A 17,523-nucleotide genomic window follows, 5' to 3' on the forward strand; every position below is an offset into this window, starting at 1 on the left:
CTTTGCCCTTTTTATAAATTTTAGAATCAGTTTGTCAAGGTCCATATAAAACAGATAAACTCACTGAGATTTTGATTGAAATTAAATTGAGTTTATAGATCAGTTTTGAGAAAAACAATCTTAATATTGAATCTCTTTGTGGATGAAATTTATCTTTCCATTTAGTTGTATAATTAAATAATTAAAGTTGTATAATTTTCTTCACACTGCCGTTTATTATGGAATGATCATGTTAGTAAGGTATCTTTTTAGAGAATTTTTTCCCTTAAATTTCACATAGGGAATGTCAATCGGATAAAACTACAGTCATACAAAGGTTGGCAAATTATAATCTATGAGCCAACCACCTGTTTTTGTACATAAAGTTTTGCTGCAACACATGTATATTGATTGATTTATGTATTGTTAGTTGATGCTTTTACAGTATAGCAGCAGAGTTGAATAGTTGAGACAGAGATTGTATGGTTTACAATTCTTAAATTTACTATCTTAACGTTTTAAGAAAATGTTCCCAAATGCTTTCTATACATATTGCCTCCTAAGAAAACGTTTGCCAGCCCCTTCTATACGTATTGTCCCATTACCTTCAGTGGTTTAAAAAAACCTGAAAACAAAATTTAAAACTATTGTTAAATGTAATCTAAGGGGTTACAGCCAAACCAGTCTCTTACTGAAAACTTGAAAAAATGTTACCCATGTTATGTATTGTCAGAACTACTCAGCTGCCAAGATGGCTTAACAATTTCAAACATATATAATATATTTGACAGTAGTCAGATGGGGTATGTTCAATATCTGTCTAGTCAGAACAGAGTAAGTTGTTAGTTGGGGGGAAAATGTACATTAAGAGAATTAAACTATATGACTCATGAGCCATATAATATTGTGATGTACCACTGAAGGATTTTTAGAAAGTTATTTCCCTGAAGATCATAATGACAGAAGTTTAAGATGAGGATTGATTGTAGTGCTTATCATGTATCATTTTATTAGTAAGGAAAACTGGGCTCCCGAAGTTAGGGAGTCAGGGATACATGTCTTATTATATTAGTTTGACACTAGGTATTTTTTGTGAGTGAGATAATACAGCATGGGGTTTAAGAACAGAATTTAGTGCAAATCCAAGCTTTGCCTCCAGTTAGGTGTGTAACTAGGTAGCTTACTAAAACTGTTTGCCCCAATTTGCTGATTTGGACAGCTGGAGAGAATAGTTATTGCATTATTTCAACAATTTAAGGATTGAATGAAATCATGTATGATAGGTGTTGAGCACAGTTCCTGGCACAAACAATTGATAGGTGTCACATCCTATTTTTAGTTTCTTAAGAAATTTCTCCCAAAGATTTCTGAATAGTTGGCCGGGCGCGGTGGCCCACGCCTGTAATCCTAGCACTCTGGGAGGCCGAGGCGGGTAGATCGCTCGAGGTTGGGAGTTCGAGACCAGCCTGAGCAAGAGCGAGACCCCGTCTCTACTAAAAAAATAGAAAGAAATTATCTGGCCAACTAAAATATGTATAGAAAAAAAAAATTAGCTGGGCATGGTGGCACATGCCTGTAGTCCCAGCTACTCGGGAGGCTGAGGCAGTAGGATCGCTTAAGCCCAGGAGTTTGAGGTTGCTGTGAGCTAGGCTGACGCCATGGCACTCACTCTAACCCGGGCAACAAAGCGAGACTCTGTCTCAAAAAAAAAAAAAAAAAAAAAAAAAGACTTCTGAATAATTAAAGGATGTACAATGTGAATATTCTGCTCTTTAGAAAAATTTTAAATATATATATATATATATACACACACACACACACACACACACACACTTTTCCCATATTTTGGAAAACACTATATTGTCTGACATTTATTTTTTAAACTATCACTGAGTTATTTAACCCCTTTCTTTAGCACAGTCATGTTTTCTTTTTCTAATTAGCTTGAGGTTTCTCGTGTGCTCTATTTATATAATCTTCCCATAATCTGTATATTCACAAGTCTTTTCAGGTACATTATTGAAGGTCTTTTTGACAGGGTATTAATTGTGTGTTTTTGTATCTTACTGTGTAACCATAGTTTTCAAAGGAGAGGGAGGTATGTAGTCAGAGGTCTCTCATTCTTAAATCAGGGTATCTGAAAGGCTTTAGCCCAAATAACCAATTTAGCAGCCCTTTTTCATAAAAAAAAAAAAAAAAAAGGGCAGTTGAGACAGACAATGACAAACTGTATGTTTGTTTGGAGACAGGATCTCACTCTGTTGTCCTGGCTACAGTGTAGTGTCATCATCATTGCTGACTGCAACCTCAAACTCCTGGGCTCAAGCCATCTTCCTGCTTCAGCCTCCCAAGTAGCTGAGACTATGGGCGTGTACCACCATGCCTGGCTAATTTTCCTATTTTTTGTAGAGACAGGTTTTCACTCTTGCTTGGTGTGGTCTTGAACTCCTGTCCTCATTCATTCCTTCCACCTCAGCCTCCCAAAGTACTAGGATTATAGGCATGAGCCATCGCTCCTGGCTGACAGAATATTTTTATTAGGCAGTTCATACTGTCATCTAGTGATTGCCATGACATATCTTGTTTTTACAGTGTTATAGGAAGGCCTCATAGTTATAATTGGTTCTTAATGCAGCATATTCATGTTCATTGCATACTTCTGCAACCCAAATTCCCTCATGACTTCAGATGAGAACAGCAGTCTCATACAGTGCAGAACTGTTCAGTGCCAAATTCCATTTGTGCCCCCCCCCTTGAAGAATAGTGTTGGATAAAATGGAATATTGTATTTGCTAGGTCTTTGGTTTAACTACCTGTCTATATCTCTATATATTTTTATATATCTACATCTATACAACATCCAGAGAACCCTTCATTTTGTTGCTTCTTACTCAGAAGCATTGGCTAAAACAAGAGAAGTGGCCATTTATAGGTGTGGTAATAACCCAGCATCTGTCACTTCCCCACCCCCATCTCAACCTTTGTTATCCCTGAAAGGTCTCCATAGAGCACCATGAATACTTGATGGGGCTAGGTGATAGGTGTTTGTAGATGTTCTGTTTCATCATTACTTAGAATGTTACTGATTACATATACCTAGAGACATCCTTCGTACCTAAAGCAATGACTAACTTCTGTGTACTGCTGAATGTTTTTGTCAGTAATATCCATGATGACAAACACAAAATGATTTACAAATTTGAGGGTCTTAGCTATCAAAATCTCAGTCTAAGCCAAATCAGTGATGCTTTTATGTCCTCTCTATTCTATAAAAGACATGCAATAAAAATCAGAAATGGTTGCAACTTACATATCATTTCTAGTATTACATTTTTAATCTTTTTTACATAGTTCAGCCTGTGAATATAATAAATCAGCTTCTTTACTTTTGAATACTTCAAAAGCTTGAGTGATTTTATTATTTATGTCAATATCCTTTGATGTGGTTTTAGGTTCATGTGAAATGGATTTTGGACACGGATATTTTCAATGAATGGATGAATGAGGAGGATTATGAGGTGGATGAGAACAGGAAGCCTGTGAGCTTTCGTCAGCGAATTTCAACAAAGAATGAAGAGGTATTTTGTTTGACACTGTTTCTCACTACTAGGTGTTTCTTCTTTATGGACCAAAATGTTGCCAAATTTTTATCGATAAACTGTCACATACAAACCAAGGTGCATCAGCCATCAAGTACATGTAAAAATTCCTAAGTGGCAGTAACAACCGTCCAAAAAGCTGGCATCTCCTCCAAAATGGGCATGAAAATCTTAAAGTGTCATTAAGATTTAAAGTGGTCCATGCAGTATGGCAAGTGGTAAAGCTAATTTTGTGCACTAGATCTGAATTTTGATTGTATTAATATAGACCAAATATCATCACAGAATTTAATTTAGTTGTTGGTTTTTCTAAGGGAAACGCATTTTGTTTAATACTAGGCCAGTAATGAAAAGTTTATTATATCTCAAACGAAGCAGTGTAATTTATGAAAGTATGCATCTAAACTATCGGCACAATTTTGCCATCTTAATGGTAGCTTGTTTATGCCAGCACCGAAGAAGCCTGGAGAGTAAGTGGCAATGAAATCGCAAAAGGCATTTTGCACAGCTTGTTGAGAATTGAATATTTTTCCTTGCAAGAAGTGGTCCAAAGCCTGGAAGAAGTGGTAGTCAGTTGGTTCAAGGTCTGGTGAATACAGTGGATGACAGAGATTTCCAAGTCCAGCCCCTGTAGTTTGAGCAGCATTGTTTGTGTGACATGTCGAGCATTGTCTTGCAAGAGGATTGGCCTGTCTCTGTTGACCAATCTCAGCTGCTTAATCACAAGCATTCTCATTATTTCGCCCAGTTAGTTGCAGTAGACATCTACTCAAATTGATTAACCATGTTTCGTGAAGCTGTGGTGGATGATACTAGTGCTGGACCACCAAACAGACACCATTAGCTTTTTTTTGATGAATATTTGGTTTTGGACTGTGTTTTGGAACTTCATCTTTATCCAGCCATTGTGTCAAATGTTTGCGATTGTCAAAAAGGATCCATTTTTCATCAGCATGTAACAATAAGGTGTAGAAATGGTTTGCCTTTATGTTACGACAGCAAAGAAAGGCAAGCTTCAAGGCAATTTCTCTTCTGATGCTCGTTTAATTCATGTGGAACCCATCTGTCAGCTTCTTGACCTTGCCCATTTGTTTGAAATCGTCCACTGTTGTTGGAATAGTAATGTCAAACCTTGCTGCTAATTCACACATGGGTGGAGATGGATTTGCTTTCACTACAGCTTTCAGCTCATCATTATCCACCTCGGTCTGAGGTTGCCCATGTGGCTCATTTTCAAGATTAAAGTCACCAGTATGGAACTTTTCAAATCATAGATGTACTGTGTGTTTATTAGCCATGTCCTTCCCACACACTTTGTTGATATTTCGAGCTGTCTGTGCTGCATTTGTTCCATGGTGGAACTCATATTTGAAAATAACTCACATTTTTGGCTTATCCATGGTTTCATAAAAATTGCTCTAAAAAAAATGTTTGAAAGACAATCCCAAGCCAAGCCATGCGTTTGAAAGACTGAGGATGTACCTTCACAGTAAAAATAAAACAGGCAGTGTCAAAGTGAAATGTCAGAGATATTGACTGTCAAACTTCGTACTTAAGGAAATTGGACATTTCATACTTAATAACCTAATATTGTTTTCAGGAACTTTGTTAATGCACAGACAGTAGTTTGTACAAAGTACAGGCCTTAAAATCTCACAGTTACAGTTCAGTTCTCCTTTCTAGGGGTGTGGAACGTGACATTTAATATTCCTTAATCCTTGAAGAAGTTCAACCACTTAGATATATATCCATGATTCCTTTTAAGGCACAATTTGTGCTAGGAGACCTGAGTCTGACAAGAAGGCATTTTAATATTGGGCTTGTGACAGCTTTAAAAAGAGACCAGGTGGCTCAGGTAATCCCAGCACTTTGGGAGTCTGAGGTGAGAGGATTGTTTGAGGCCAGGAGTTTGAGAGACCTGTGATTTTAAAATCCTTTTCACTGTGGTTTTATATTTTAGTTTTTTGAAAAATCTTTGAGACTGTTGATCTTTGAATTATTAAAATAGATAGTACAGTTCTGTCGTATCTTTTCAGCTATGATTGGCTAAACTTCTTTGTCACATTATGTATATTCTTTATTTTTAAGAAAAATATTTTAAAATTGTGCCTTTTTATCTTTTCATTTTTAGTTTGTTCCTGTTTGTTTTGGAATTTGACTCTTTAAGCTGTTTTATTTTAACCTTTCCCAGCAGATAAGTTTGTGTATTGGTTTCCCCTTAATATATTTTAAAACCATATTTTGTATCATTTGGAGTATTCAAATATACATATTATATTAGTAAGCTGACCTGTTCAGACTTTGTTTATTCATTATTTTAGGGGATTATATAAAAATTGATTTAATTCTTCCTTTTCAAGTTTTAACTACAAATTTACTGTATTACTAAAACGTGCATATAGTTTAGATTTTTTTTAAAAACCACTGTTAACAGACCTGTAAGATGGTTAAGATTTCCAATTTGATGCTACTGAGCTACTGAAAGTAAAACATAGTTGTAGTTCCAAGTAACAGAGAAAATTACCGTTTAGTTGATTTTTTGTTTCTTTCTTTCTTTTTTTTTTTTTTTTTGAGACAGAGTCTTGCTTTGTTCCCTGGGCTAGAGTGAGTGCCGTGGCGTCAGCCTAGCTCACAGCAACCTCAAACTCCTGGGCTTAAGCGATCCTACTGCCTCAGCCTCCCGAGTAGCTGGAACTACAGGCATGCGTCACCATGTCCAGCTCATTTTTTCTATATAGATTTTTAGCTGTCCAAATCATTTCTTTCTATTTTTGGTAGAGACGGGGGTCTCACTCTTGCTCAGGCTGGTCTCGAACTCCTGACCTCGAGCGATCCACCCGCCTCAGCATCCCAGAGTGCTAGGATTACAGGCGTGAGCCACCGCGCCTGGCGTTTTTTTTTTTTTTTTAAGAGACAAGATCTTAACTTTGTTGCCCAGGCTGAAATGCGCTGGCACACTATCATAGTTCACTGAATTCCTGGGATTAAGCATTCTTTTTGCCTCAATCTCCTCAGTCTCCTCAGTAGCTAGGACTACAGAGGCACACTCCTGTGCTAGCTAATTTTAAAAATTTTTGTAGAGATGGTGTCTTAGTATGTTGCCAGGGGTAGTCTTGAACTTCTGGCCTCAAGTACTCCTTCCACCTTGGCCTCCCAAAGCATACATGTTGACTTTTTTTTTTTTTTTTGGAGACAGTCTTGCTCTGTTGCCCAGGCTAGAGTGCCAAGGCGTCAGCCTAGCTCACAGCAACCTCAAACTCCTGGGCTCAAGCAATCCTTCTGCCTCAGCCTCCCGAGTAGCTGGGACTACAGGCATGCGGCACTATGCCCGGCTGATTTTTTTCTGTATATTTTTAGTCGTCCAGATAATTTCTTTTTATTTTTTAGTAGAGATGGGGTCTCGCTCTTGCTCAGGCTGGTCTTGAACTCCTGACCTCGAGCGATCCTCCCGCCTCGGACTCCCAGAGTACTAGGATTACAAGCGTGAGCCACCGCGCCCGGCCCATGTTGACTTTTAAATGATGTTACAATCTTATTCAGCGTCTTTTGTGCCATAAAGTTATCACTTCTATTCGTTTTACTGATTGACTCAGGCATAATTTCTGTAAATGGTACATTTTCCCAGGATCATTTGGCCTTTCTGTTTGATCAATTTAATAGCATGTATTTCATATTTTTCCAGTAATTAATGAAAATGCTTTTCCCACCTGTAAGCACAACATGTCAATAGTAACAGCTTATAAGTATGCAGAGATTGGGTATGTCTGTGTTGTAGCATCATTTGGATAGCCGATTTTTCCATTGGTGGTCTATTGCCTGAAAGGTCAGGGAAAATCTTTTCAATCCCAGTGCTCCTGGATGCTTAATGATATGCCTTTCATGTGCTCTGAACTAGTCGGTTTGTTTGCTGTCTTTGTGGAAACTCACCTTTGGATAGGGTTTGTAGAAACTGAGGAGTCAGCAAAGCTGGTTGATATTTATTTCCACTTACTTCTTCCTAGCCAGTGAGAAGTCCAGAGAGAAGAGATAGAAAAGCATCAGCTAATACTCGAAAGAGAAAACATTCGCCTTCGCCTCCCCCTCCTACACCGACAGAATCACGAAAGAAGAGTGGGAAGAAAGGGTAAGAACTACATGATTCAAAAAGCATTTAAACAAACTCCAAAGGGCTTTCTAGATTTTTATATTTAAATTGGAAGTTTTGCTGAAAGTAAGTTGCACTTTGACTTGGTTGGAAATCTTTTGCTTGGGCAGCTTGTTTTATTATGGGATATTATCTTACAGATGTCTTATGCTGTATTTATACAAAGCTACCCTGAATATAATTTTTTATATATCTAAATATATATAGAGAAGCATGGCTAGCAAGAATTTTAAGAAATATATTTACCATAGTTAATGTCTTTTTCTTTATCATATGTCTAATTTTAATCAAATTGACTGGAAAGATAAACCTTTGGCTGTTTCACTTTCTTCATGGCATGACAGCATAATGCCTTGTTCAGAGCTATTCGTTTGCATTTAGTGAGCCTTGGTTGAGTGAGTAATTTATTATATATTAAATAGATACTTAATAATTTTAGGTTTGCTCAGCTCAAATTTTTAAAATTTTTTTTTTTTTTTTGAGACAGAGTGTCGCTTTGTTGCCCTGGCTAGAGTCAGTGCCATGGTGTCAGCCTTGCTGACAGCAACCTCAAACTCCTGGGCTTCAGCAATCCTACTGCCTCAGCCTCCCGAGTAGCTGGGACTACAGGCATGTGCCACCATGCCTGGCTAATTTTTTTTTTCTGTATATATTTTAGTTGGCCAGATAATTTCTTTCTATTTTTAGTAGAGACGGGGTCTCGCTCTTGCTCAGGCTGGTCTCGAACTCCTGACCTTGAGCTATCCACCCGCCTCGGCCTCCCAGAGTGCTAGGATTACAGGCGTGAGCCTCCGTGCCCAGCCTAGAGGCATTCTTAATCATTCACAGAAGCCTTTGGGGATGTTTAAAAACCTCTTCATTTCATATATAATATTAATTAGCCAGTCATAGTCGTAAAAATATTGTTATTTTAATAAGCTGTATGTATTGTAACATAAAAATTAAAACTATAAAAATAGATTTTTTCATTGATGTTATTGGGAGTAACCTTATTTTTAAATTTGTATTCTGAATCTTGCTGTTGATGTTCAGAGATGTAGGAACTACTTGAGATCTTTGTGAGGAAAGCCATATCACCTTTTCCAAATGTCCCTACGCCTGAAATCAGATGTGCTGCTGTTCCCACTCAGGAGCTAAAATGGGGCACCAGGAAACTAATGGTTATTGAACCAACATGTGATGTCCAGGAGGCTCACAGTGGTGTTATCCTCTGCTTTGATTAAAAAGCCTATCAGGGCCGGGCGCGGTGGCTCACGCCTGTAATCCTAGCACTCTGAGAGGCTGAGGCGGGTGGATTGCTCGAGGTCAGGAGTTCGAGACCAGCCTGAGCAAGAGCAAGACCCCGTCTCTACTAAAAATAGAAAGAAGTGATCTGGCCAACTAAAAATATATATAGAAAAAATTAGCCGGGCATGGTGGCTCATGCCTGTAGTCCCAGCTACCCGGGAGGCTGAGGCAGTAGGATTGCTTGAGCCCAGGAGTTTGAGGTTGCTGTGAGCTAGGCTGACACCACGGCACTCACTGTAGCCCGGGCAACAGAACGAGACTCTGTCTCAAAAAAAAAATAAAATAAATAAAATATCAGATTGAAGTTCCTAAAATAGATGTATGCATGTACTGTATTCAGTATATTTGTCTTCTAATGGCCAGGCCTTTTCTCATTTTGTTTCTTCTTAGAATCATGTATTAATCAAAATATGTTGAAATCTGTTTTCTTAACCTTTGTTTTATTCATCTTCCCTTTATTTTTTATTCCCTTTTTAAGTATTTTATCTCTCTGCCTCCTTTACGTTTATAGGCTTTATAAAAAATCCTCATCTAATTTTTATTTGGAACAAAAAACATTTTACCTTATGTACCTCATCCTAACATATACCAATATATTGTCCCTCAGAGAGATCTTTGAGCATTCTCTCTGCAGTGTTGGGCTCAGTCTGGGCCAGCATGCTGTTTCAGTCAGCTCTTCCTCCATTCCCACTCTTACTTGTCAGTGCACTCTAGATTACTACCCATTACTTCCAAAATGAGTTTTTTTTCCCTTATGGCTTCATTTGGTTTACGCTTTATCCTGAAACATTGTCTATTTCTTAGTGAATTGTTACATGATTCTCAAGGTTTAGCTTAACTTTCACCTTCAATCTCTATAAACTCCTTCTCTGTGATGTATTTTCTTGGTACTTTTATTCATTTCTCTGTATTGAAATACAGTATTTTATTGTATTTCTCTATTGGTATGCAACCTATTATGTGAGGTAGGTAATGATTTTTGTCCTGTATCCCTTGTTATTCTTCAAGGTAAGGCATATATTAGTTTTAAAAATGCATAATAATTTGATAGAATTTTTGGTGAAAGCAATGACAATTTTTATTTAAAGAAAAAGTTAGTATCATATTAAGTGATTCTTTGCAGTTCCTTATGTTTGAATTATACAAAGAGCCGGGAAAATAAGGTTTCACATTTCTTTGAGGAAATTTCTTATGTAAGTGATCGTTTATAGTTTGAGAGAGGATATTTTATATTTACTTAGCAGATGTTATTTTCTTACACTAATTTAAGCCCTTTTATGAGACTATCTGCAATTTGAATAGTAGGATTTCTGTGCCCATTTCTTATGTCCATTAACTTTCATTTTCATTTCTTGGCTGGTTAAACGTAATTTGTGGAATGTGTCTATTTTATTTATTATTATTTGTCTTTTAAAGTGATTCTGAGAATAGATTCTAACAGTAATGAAGATAGAGCCTCAGAAATTGTTTGCTATAAATAGCTATAATCAGTCTTGTTTATATTTTATGTACCTTGTATGTTTTAGCCAAGCTAGTCTTTACGGGAAGCGCAGAAGTCAGAAAGAGGAAGATGAACAAGAAGATCTCACCAAGGATATGGAGGACCCAACACCTGTACCCAACATAGAGGAAGTAGTACTTCCCAAAAATGGTTTGTATTCTTCTGCACGAGAGTGTTAGACATAATTTAATCATTCTTAGCAATGCCATGGGATGATTCACTTCTTACTGTGAATCCACAGTTCTTAGCTTTCAAATATGAATAGACTCCCCATTTTAAGGTTAACTTTTTTGAAATTTCCTTTCTCAGTAACTTGATATACTTTTGCTTATTCCTTTATTGAGAAAACATACTGCAACCAAAACATTCTCTAAATTTAGTAATATTTTAAATTTATTGATTTTAAATTTCAACAGAAGCAATATTCATATGAAAAAGTGGAATATGTATCTATGTACAATTTAACTTGTTCAGATCTCTAGGCATTGGTTTATGTAAATGCAAATTTGAAGAACTCTGGTAATAACATTTTGTCTGTTAAATATGACGAACCTCAACAAGCCTAACTTCTGTTAACTGTAATGAAGCTGAAAGTGTACTTTAAATATTCATAAAGTTGTTTATTTTTTTTCTAATCGACCATTAGATGTTTTTGTCCTCAGTGAAACTGTGGTCACATTTTGAGAAATAAGCTCCAGCACACTCCAAAAGGAAAAGTCATATCACAGACATTTACTTTATTAACTTATATTCCATCCCTATTCATCTTTATGGGGATGAGTTATAAATAAGAGACTACATGTATCAAATGCTCATTCTCATGACCTAATCATTTTCCAAAGGCCTCACCTCCAAATACCATCACATTGTGATTGGGCTTTCATCATACTCATTTTTGGGGGGACACAAACATTCATTATCTTTAGCTTACCAAATCTGTTTAGAATCACTATTATCTAGTTGAGGTAAAAATATAAGAAATTTAAAGTTTAAACAGATGTTACCCTGGGAGAACATATTTATTTACTCTTTTAACAAATGAAGAATTAGAATCTTTTTTTTTTTTTTTTTTCTGAGACAGTCTCACTTTGTTGCCCAGGCTAGAATGAGTGCCGTGGCGTCAGCCTAGCTCACAGCAACCTCAGACTCCTCAGCTTAAGCGATCCTATTGCCTCAGCCTCCCGAGTAGCTGGGATTACAGGCATGCGACACTATGCCCGGCTAATTTTTTCTATATAGATTTTTAGTTGGCCATATAATTTCTTTGTATTTTTAGTAGAGATGGGGTCTCGCTCTTGCTCAGGCTGGTCTCGCACTCCTGACCTCGAGCAGTCCACCCGCCTCGGCCTCCCAGAGTGCTAGGATTACAGGTGCCCGGCCAAGAATTAGAATCTTAAATACATGTAAAAATTTTAGATCGCATAGAGTACAGGGCAAAGTATTATGTAGTGGTAGTTTTTCAGAAATACAGGGCTAATAAATGTGTGAAAAAACGGTCAACCTCACTTAACCAAGGGTATGTAAATTATTAAAATAATTGTTTTCATCCATCAGATTTTCAAAACCTAAAAGATAGAAGAAGTGTGAATGTTTTGAGTAAATTGATACTATCAAATGATATTAGTGGGAGTGTAAATTAATGAAGTCACTTAATACAGTTTGCCTGTGTGTTAAGTTTTAAAATGTTTACATCAAGTTGCAGTTTTTATTGTCAGAGTCCATCTTAAATAATTACATGCTCACACAAAAATGATTATAAAAGAATATTTATTACAAAACAGTTTAACATATTGAAAGTAAACTTAGTTCTCATCAATGCATAGGGCTAGTTAACTTATTGTCTACTCATGAACAGAGTGGACCTGTTAAAAATGAAAGAAATGTTATGTTCCTCAAAGTTCTTTCATGGGAAAACCACAAAGGTACACTGTTAGAAAAAGTGAGTGCTAAGGCACAAACACACTACAGGTAACAGTTAGGGTTGTAAAACCTGCAGGATATATTTTAACGTCCATCTGGGTGAGCACTTCTTCCTTAATTTGTCTGAATGAATGAATGGCACAGAAATGGGAATCAAAACAAATGCACAAAAAAATAAGAAAACTTTGGGAAAGGATTGAAAAGTTCTTTTCATGTTTTGTTATGAATATTTCTGTATTGTTTACTTTTGTGATGAAAATATATTAATATCTAGGTAAATAATTACAGGATATAATCTCTTAGGTGAAGTGTAAATGTTTCACAGCTGGGCTTGTGGTTTTTACATGGAGGTGAGCAGTTAATGGTGTTGGAGTTGCAGTGAGATGCTTGTATTTTTTAGTCATGTGCCATTCTGTTTTTTTCTTAAAAACAAGCAGAACTTTCTCCCTAAAACACAATTCTGTTTTTTCCCTAGTGAACCCAAAGAAAGATAGTGAAAATACACCTGTTAAAGGAGGAACTGTAGCAGATTTAGGTAAGTACCAAAAAATCTATACACAGGTCTGTGGTTTTTCTCTTGAATATATCGGTTCCTTTGATATTCCTTTCTTTACTAAGAGTTGTTGCTTTTCAGTTGCTGTGCTTCATGTTTTTATACTTGTTTCTCGATTTTTTTAATTGAATTTTGGAGACAGGCTGTTTTGCCTTGCTGGAATGCAGTGGTGTGATTGTACCTCACTGCAACCTCAATCTACTATGCTTAGGCATGGGCTTTTTTTTTTTTTTTTTAAGAGATGGGTCTGTCTCTGCATAGCTCACTGCAGCCTCTATATCCTGGGCTCATGTGATCCTCGGGCCTCAGCCTCCTAAGTAGCTGGGACTCCAGGCGCATACCATCACACCCAGCTAATTTTTTACTTTTTTTTTTTTTTTTTTTGAGTCAGAGTCTCACTTTGTTCCCCAGGCTAGAGTGAGTGCCGTGGCGTCAGCCTAGCTCCCAGCAACCTCAAACTCCTGGGCTTAAGTGATCCTACTGCCTCAGCCTCCCGAGTAGCTGGGACTACAGGCATGCGCCACCATGCCCAGCTAATTTTTTTCTGTATATATTTTTTAGTTGGCCAGATAATTTCTTTCTATTTTTTTAGTAGAGACGGGGTCTCGCTCAGGCTGGTCTCGAACTCCTGACCTTGAGCAATCCACATGCCTCGGCCTCCCAGAGGGTTAGGATTACAGGCGTGAGCCATTGCGCCCGGCTAATTTTTTACTTTTTATTGCATTGCTCAGTCTGTATTTAAACTCCTAGCCTGAAGCAGTCTTCCTGCCTAAGCTTCCCAAAGTGCTGGGATTACAAGCATGAGCCACCATGCCCAGCCTCATTTTTTTTTTTTTTTGGAGACAAAGTCTGACTATGTTGCCTAGGCTTGTCTTAAACTCTTGGCCTCAAGTGATCCTTCCACCTCATCTTTCTGAGTAGATGGAATTATAGGCAGGAGCCACCACACCAGACCCTGTTGCTATGCTTACCATCACAAGATATTAACTGTGGCTACCTTTAGTACCATTGTGATTTGGTTTGCAACCATGTTAGGAAAGTTAATTTGCTACGATCCGTTGTTTCCAGTTAGTGATCTTCGCCTCTTAGAGTATGGTGTTTTCCTATAAACTAGCAAAGATGATAATATTAAACTTGAATTGGAATATCTGAATTTTAAAGAAACAGCCCTAATTGAAGTACTTTTTAAAAATCGCTTTGAAATATTTGTTTTACAACATATGTGTAAATTGATTTTGCATCTTTGAAACAAAAATCTGTTGAGTGTTATAACTTTGTAAACCAAACTAAAGTTTCTGAGCACTATAAAATGAGAATCACATCATCCTTTCTTAGTATTTCGAAGTCGTGGAGTACATTTTCACAAGTAAGGTATAATTCTCGGGTGAGTTTACAGGAGGGTAGAAAAATGGAGTGTAGCCATTTGTTCTACTTAAAAAACAATACGGGTACTTTTAAAGATCTTTGTTCCTGAGAGTTGTAGATGGGATGATAATCTTGATTATATATCTTCAGTGGTAAAAATCAAAGGAGAACCTAGTGGTTTCAGTATACACTAATTTTTTTTTTTTTTTTTTGAGACAGAGTCTCACTATGTTGCCCTGGCTAGAGTTCCGTGGCGTCAGCCTAGCTCCCAGCAACCTCAAACTCCTGGGCTTAAGTGATCCTACTGCCTCAGCCTCCCGAGTAGCTGGGACTATAGGCATGCGCCACTATGCCAGGCTAATTTTTTATATATGTTTTTAGTTGTCCAGCTAAGTTCTTTCTAATTGTTTTTGGAAGAGACAGGGTCTCGCTCTTGCTCAGGCTGGTCTTGAACTCCTGAGCTCAAACGATCCACCCACCTCGGGCTCCCAGAGTGCTAGGATTACAGGGGTGAGCCACCGCGCCCGGCCCTACACTAAATTTTTGACATTATTGAATTTTAGACCTAAAAGAGATTTTTAAGATCTTCTGATGTGGAAGATGAGACTTCAGTTTCTTTCTTTCTTTTTTCTTTTTTTTAATTTTTTATTTATTTCCTTTTTTTTACGCCTTCCAAGTAGCTGGGACTACAGGCATGCACCACCATGCCCGGCTAATTTTTTCTATATATTTTTAGTTGTCCAGCTAGTTTCTTTCTATTTTTTTAGTAGAGATGGGGTCTCACTCTTGCTCAGGCTGGTCTTGAGCTCCTGAGCTCAAACGATCCACCCACCTCGGGCTCCCAGAGTCCAAGGATTACAGGCATGAGCCATTGCGCCCGGCCTTCAGTTTCTTCTAGTTAAGAGAATTCAATATTTGAATAAATTGCAGTATTTCTTCGTGGCATATATGAATGGGTATTTGGGAGAATTTTTCTATTTCATTTTATTGAAAGCATCCTGTTTCCTGACTTACAACCTTTCTTTAACCATCAACAGATGATCCTATTTTTACATCAAAAGGAGAAGCTCAAAATTGTCTTACAGTTAATATAAAGGAGGTATTAGGTCAACAAAATAAATGAAAAAGAAGAAATTCTGTCAAAACATTTCTATCTTAATTATATTAACATTAATATAGTAGAATATAGATCTTGAGTAACTATTAGTAATTTACATTCTCCGTAAATTTATATCGCTGAATCTGTAACTGTTACTTAGCTACTGAAGCCATGCCAAGAAAGCAAAAACTGGCCAGGCGTGGTGGCTTATGCCTGTAATCCTAGCACTCTGGGAGGCTGAGGCGGGAAGATTGATTTAGGTCAGGATTTCGAGACCAGCCTCAGCAAGAGCAAGACCCCATCTCTACTAAAAATAGAAAGAAATTAGCTGGAGAACTAAAAATAGAAAAAATTACCTGGGCATGGTGGCACATGCCTATAGTCCTAGCTACTCAGGAGGCTGAGGCAAGAGGATAGTTTGAGCCCAGGAGTTTGAGGTTGTTGTGAGCTAAACTGATGCCATGGCACTTTAGCCCAGGCAACAGAGTGAGACTTTGTCTCAAAAAAAAAAAAAAAAAAAGGAAAAACTGATTATAAATAGTCTTTTATATTTCCATTAATGCGATATGGTGAAAAGATTAAGACATAGTACTCTACAGTGGAAAATGTGTTAAACAGAATGGTAGGGATTGTGTCACATGTGGAAGTAAAATATATGAAAACTTCATAAACAACAGAATAGGGTACAAATTAAATTATGCATTGGTTATTTCTTTAGAGTACATATCCTGAAAAGCCAATACGTAGTTTTACGAGATTGGACAAATGTCCTTTTAAAAGTGAGGTAACCATTTAGAGTATGTTCATAACAGACTTTATCAAAGCAGTCAAATTGAAGCAAATTTTAGTGAAAAGGTAGACACACACAAACTAAGAAAATTTTTAGTGCTATGTATAAGAGATTTTCCCTTAGTGTTTGTGAACTGCTTGTGTTTTTGTACATTTTGTGAGGTGAAGTTAAGTATTATTGTTGCTGAAGGTGCTACTGGTCACAGCTAGATCGTTAGGGTGTTTAAATTTGAAATTATTGTCCTGGCCTTTCATTTGTGCATTAGTGATAATATGAACCATGTCAAGGGCACTGTGATCCATCAACTGTAAATTCTTGTTCTCAGAGCCGTTTGTTATTTTAACCGATCTGTATTCTGCCTTTTATGCTATCTAGTAAAATATATTCAGGCCTTTTTTCATTCTTGAGGTCTCTGAAAGATCCAGGGTCTCGGTTAGGAGCATGGTTTGCTCATGTCTTGGAGGAGGAAGAGAACATTTAATGAATTTTACCATTTAGGGATCAGCAAGAAGATTGTCCCTCCTACTTTTGTATTATCAGAAATGTATTTCCATTAGATACCAAGACTATCTCAGGGACAGAAATTTGTCAAACTAAAATTAAATTGTGGCTAGGGGCCGGGCGCAGTGGCTCATGCCTGTAATCCTAGCCCTCTGGGAGGCCGAGGCGGGTGGATTGCTCGAGGTCAGGAGTTCAAGACCAGCCTCAGCAAGAGCGAGACCGTCTCTACTAAAAATAGAAAGAAATTATCTGGTCAACTAAAATATATACATAGAAAAAAGTAGCCGGGCATGGTGGCGCATGCCTGTAGTCCCAGCTACTTGGGAGGCTGAGGCAGTAGGATCCCTTAAGCCCAGGAGTTTGAGGTTGCTGTGAGCTAGGCTGATAGGCTGATGCCACGGCACTCACTCTAGCCCAGGCAACACAGCGACACTCTGTCTCAATCAATCAATCAATCAATCAATAAATTAATTAATTGTGGCTAGGTACAGTGGCTCACGCCTATAATCCCAGCACTGTGGGAGGCTGAATGGGAGGTTCTGTTGAGGCCAGAAGTCCGTGACCAGCCTGGGCAACATAGTGAGATGCTGTCTCTACAAAAAAATCAGCTGGATGTGGGTTCATGCACCTGTCATCCCAGCTGCTCGGGATTCTGAGGCGGGAGGATCACTGGAGTCCAGGAGTTAGAGGCTACAGTGAACTGTGATCAATCCACTGTACGGCAGCATAGGTTACAGAATGAGACCTCATCTCTTAAAAAAAAATGGATTGTATATTTTGACTAG

The 17,523-nt window shown here is 37.6% G+C and overlaps 1 protein-coding gene across 1 annotated transcript in view; it reads left to right on the forward strand.

Annotated features, from left to right (window-relative positions):
- SMARCC1 (SWI/SNF related, matrix associated, actin dependent regulator of chromatin subfamily c member 1) overlaps positions 1–17,523 on the forward strand; it is a 144,848-nt gene that overhangs the window by 46,349 nt on the left and 80,976 nt on the right. The window contains exons 9-12 of the mRNA XM_045530371.1: positions 3,432–3,557; positions 7,580–7,701; positions 10,536–10,660; positions 12,906–12,965. Of these exons, the coding sequence (XP_045386327.1) occupies positions 3,432–3,557; positions 7,580–7,701; positions 10,536–10,660; positions 12,906–12,965 (433 nt within the window). The remainder of the gene's footprint in view (positions 1–3,431; positions 3,558–7,579; positions 7,702–10,535; positions 10,661–12,905; positions 12,966–17,523) is intronic.

The sequence above is a fragment of the Lemur catta genome, chromosome 18 (genome assembly GCF_020740605.2).
Source record: "Lemur catta isolate mLemCat1 chromosome 18, mLemCat1.pri, whole genome shotgun sequence".
Lineage (NCBI taxonomy): Eukaryota > Metazoa > Chordata > Mammalia > Primates > Lemuridae > Lemur > Lemur catta.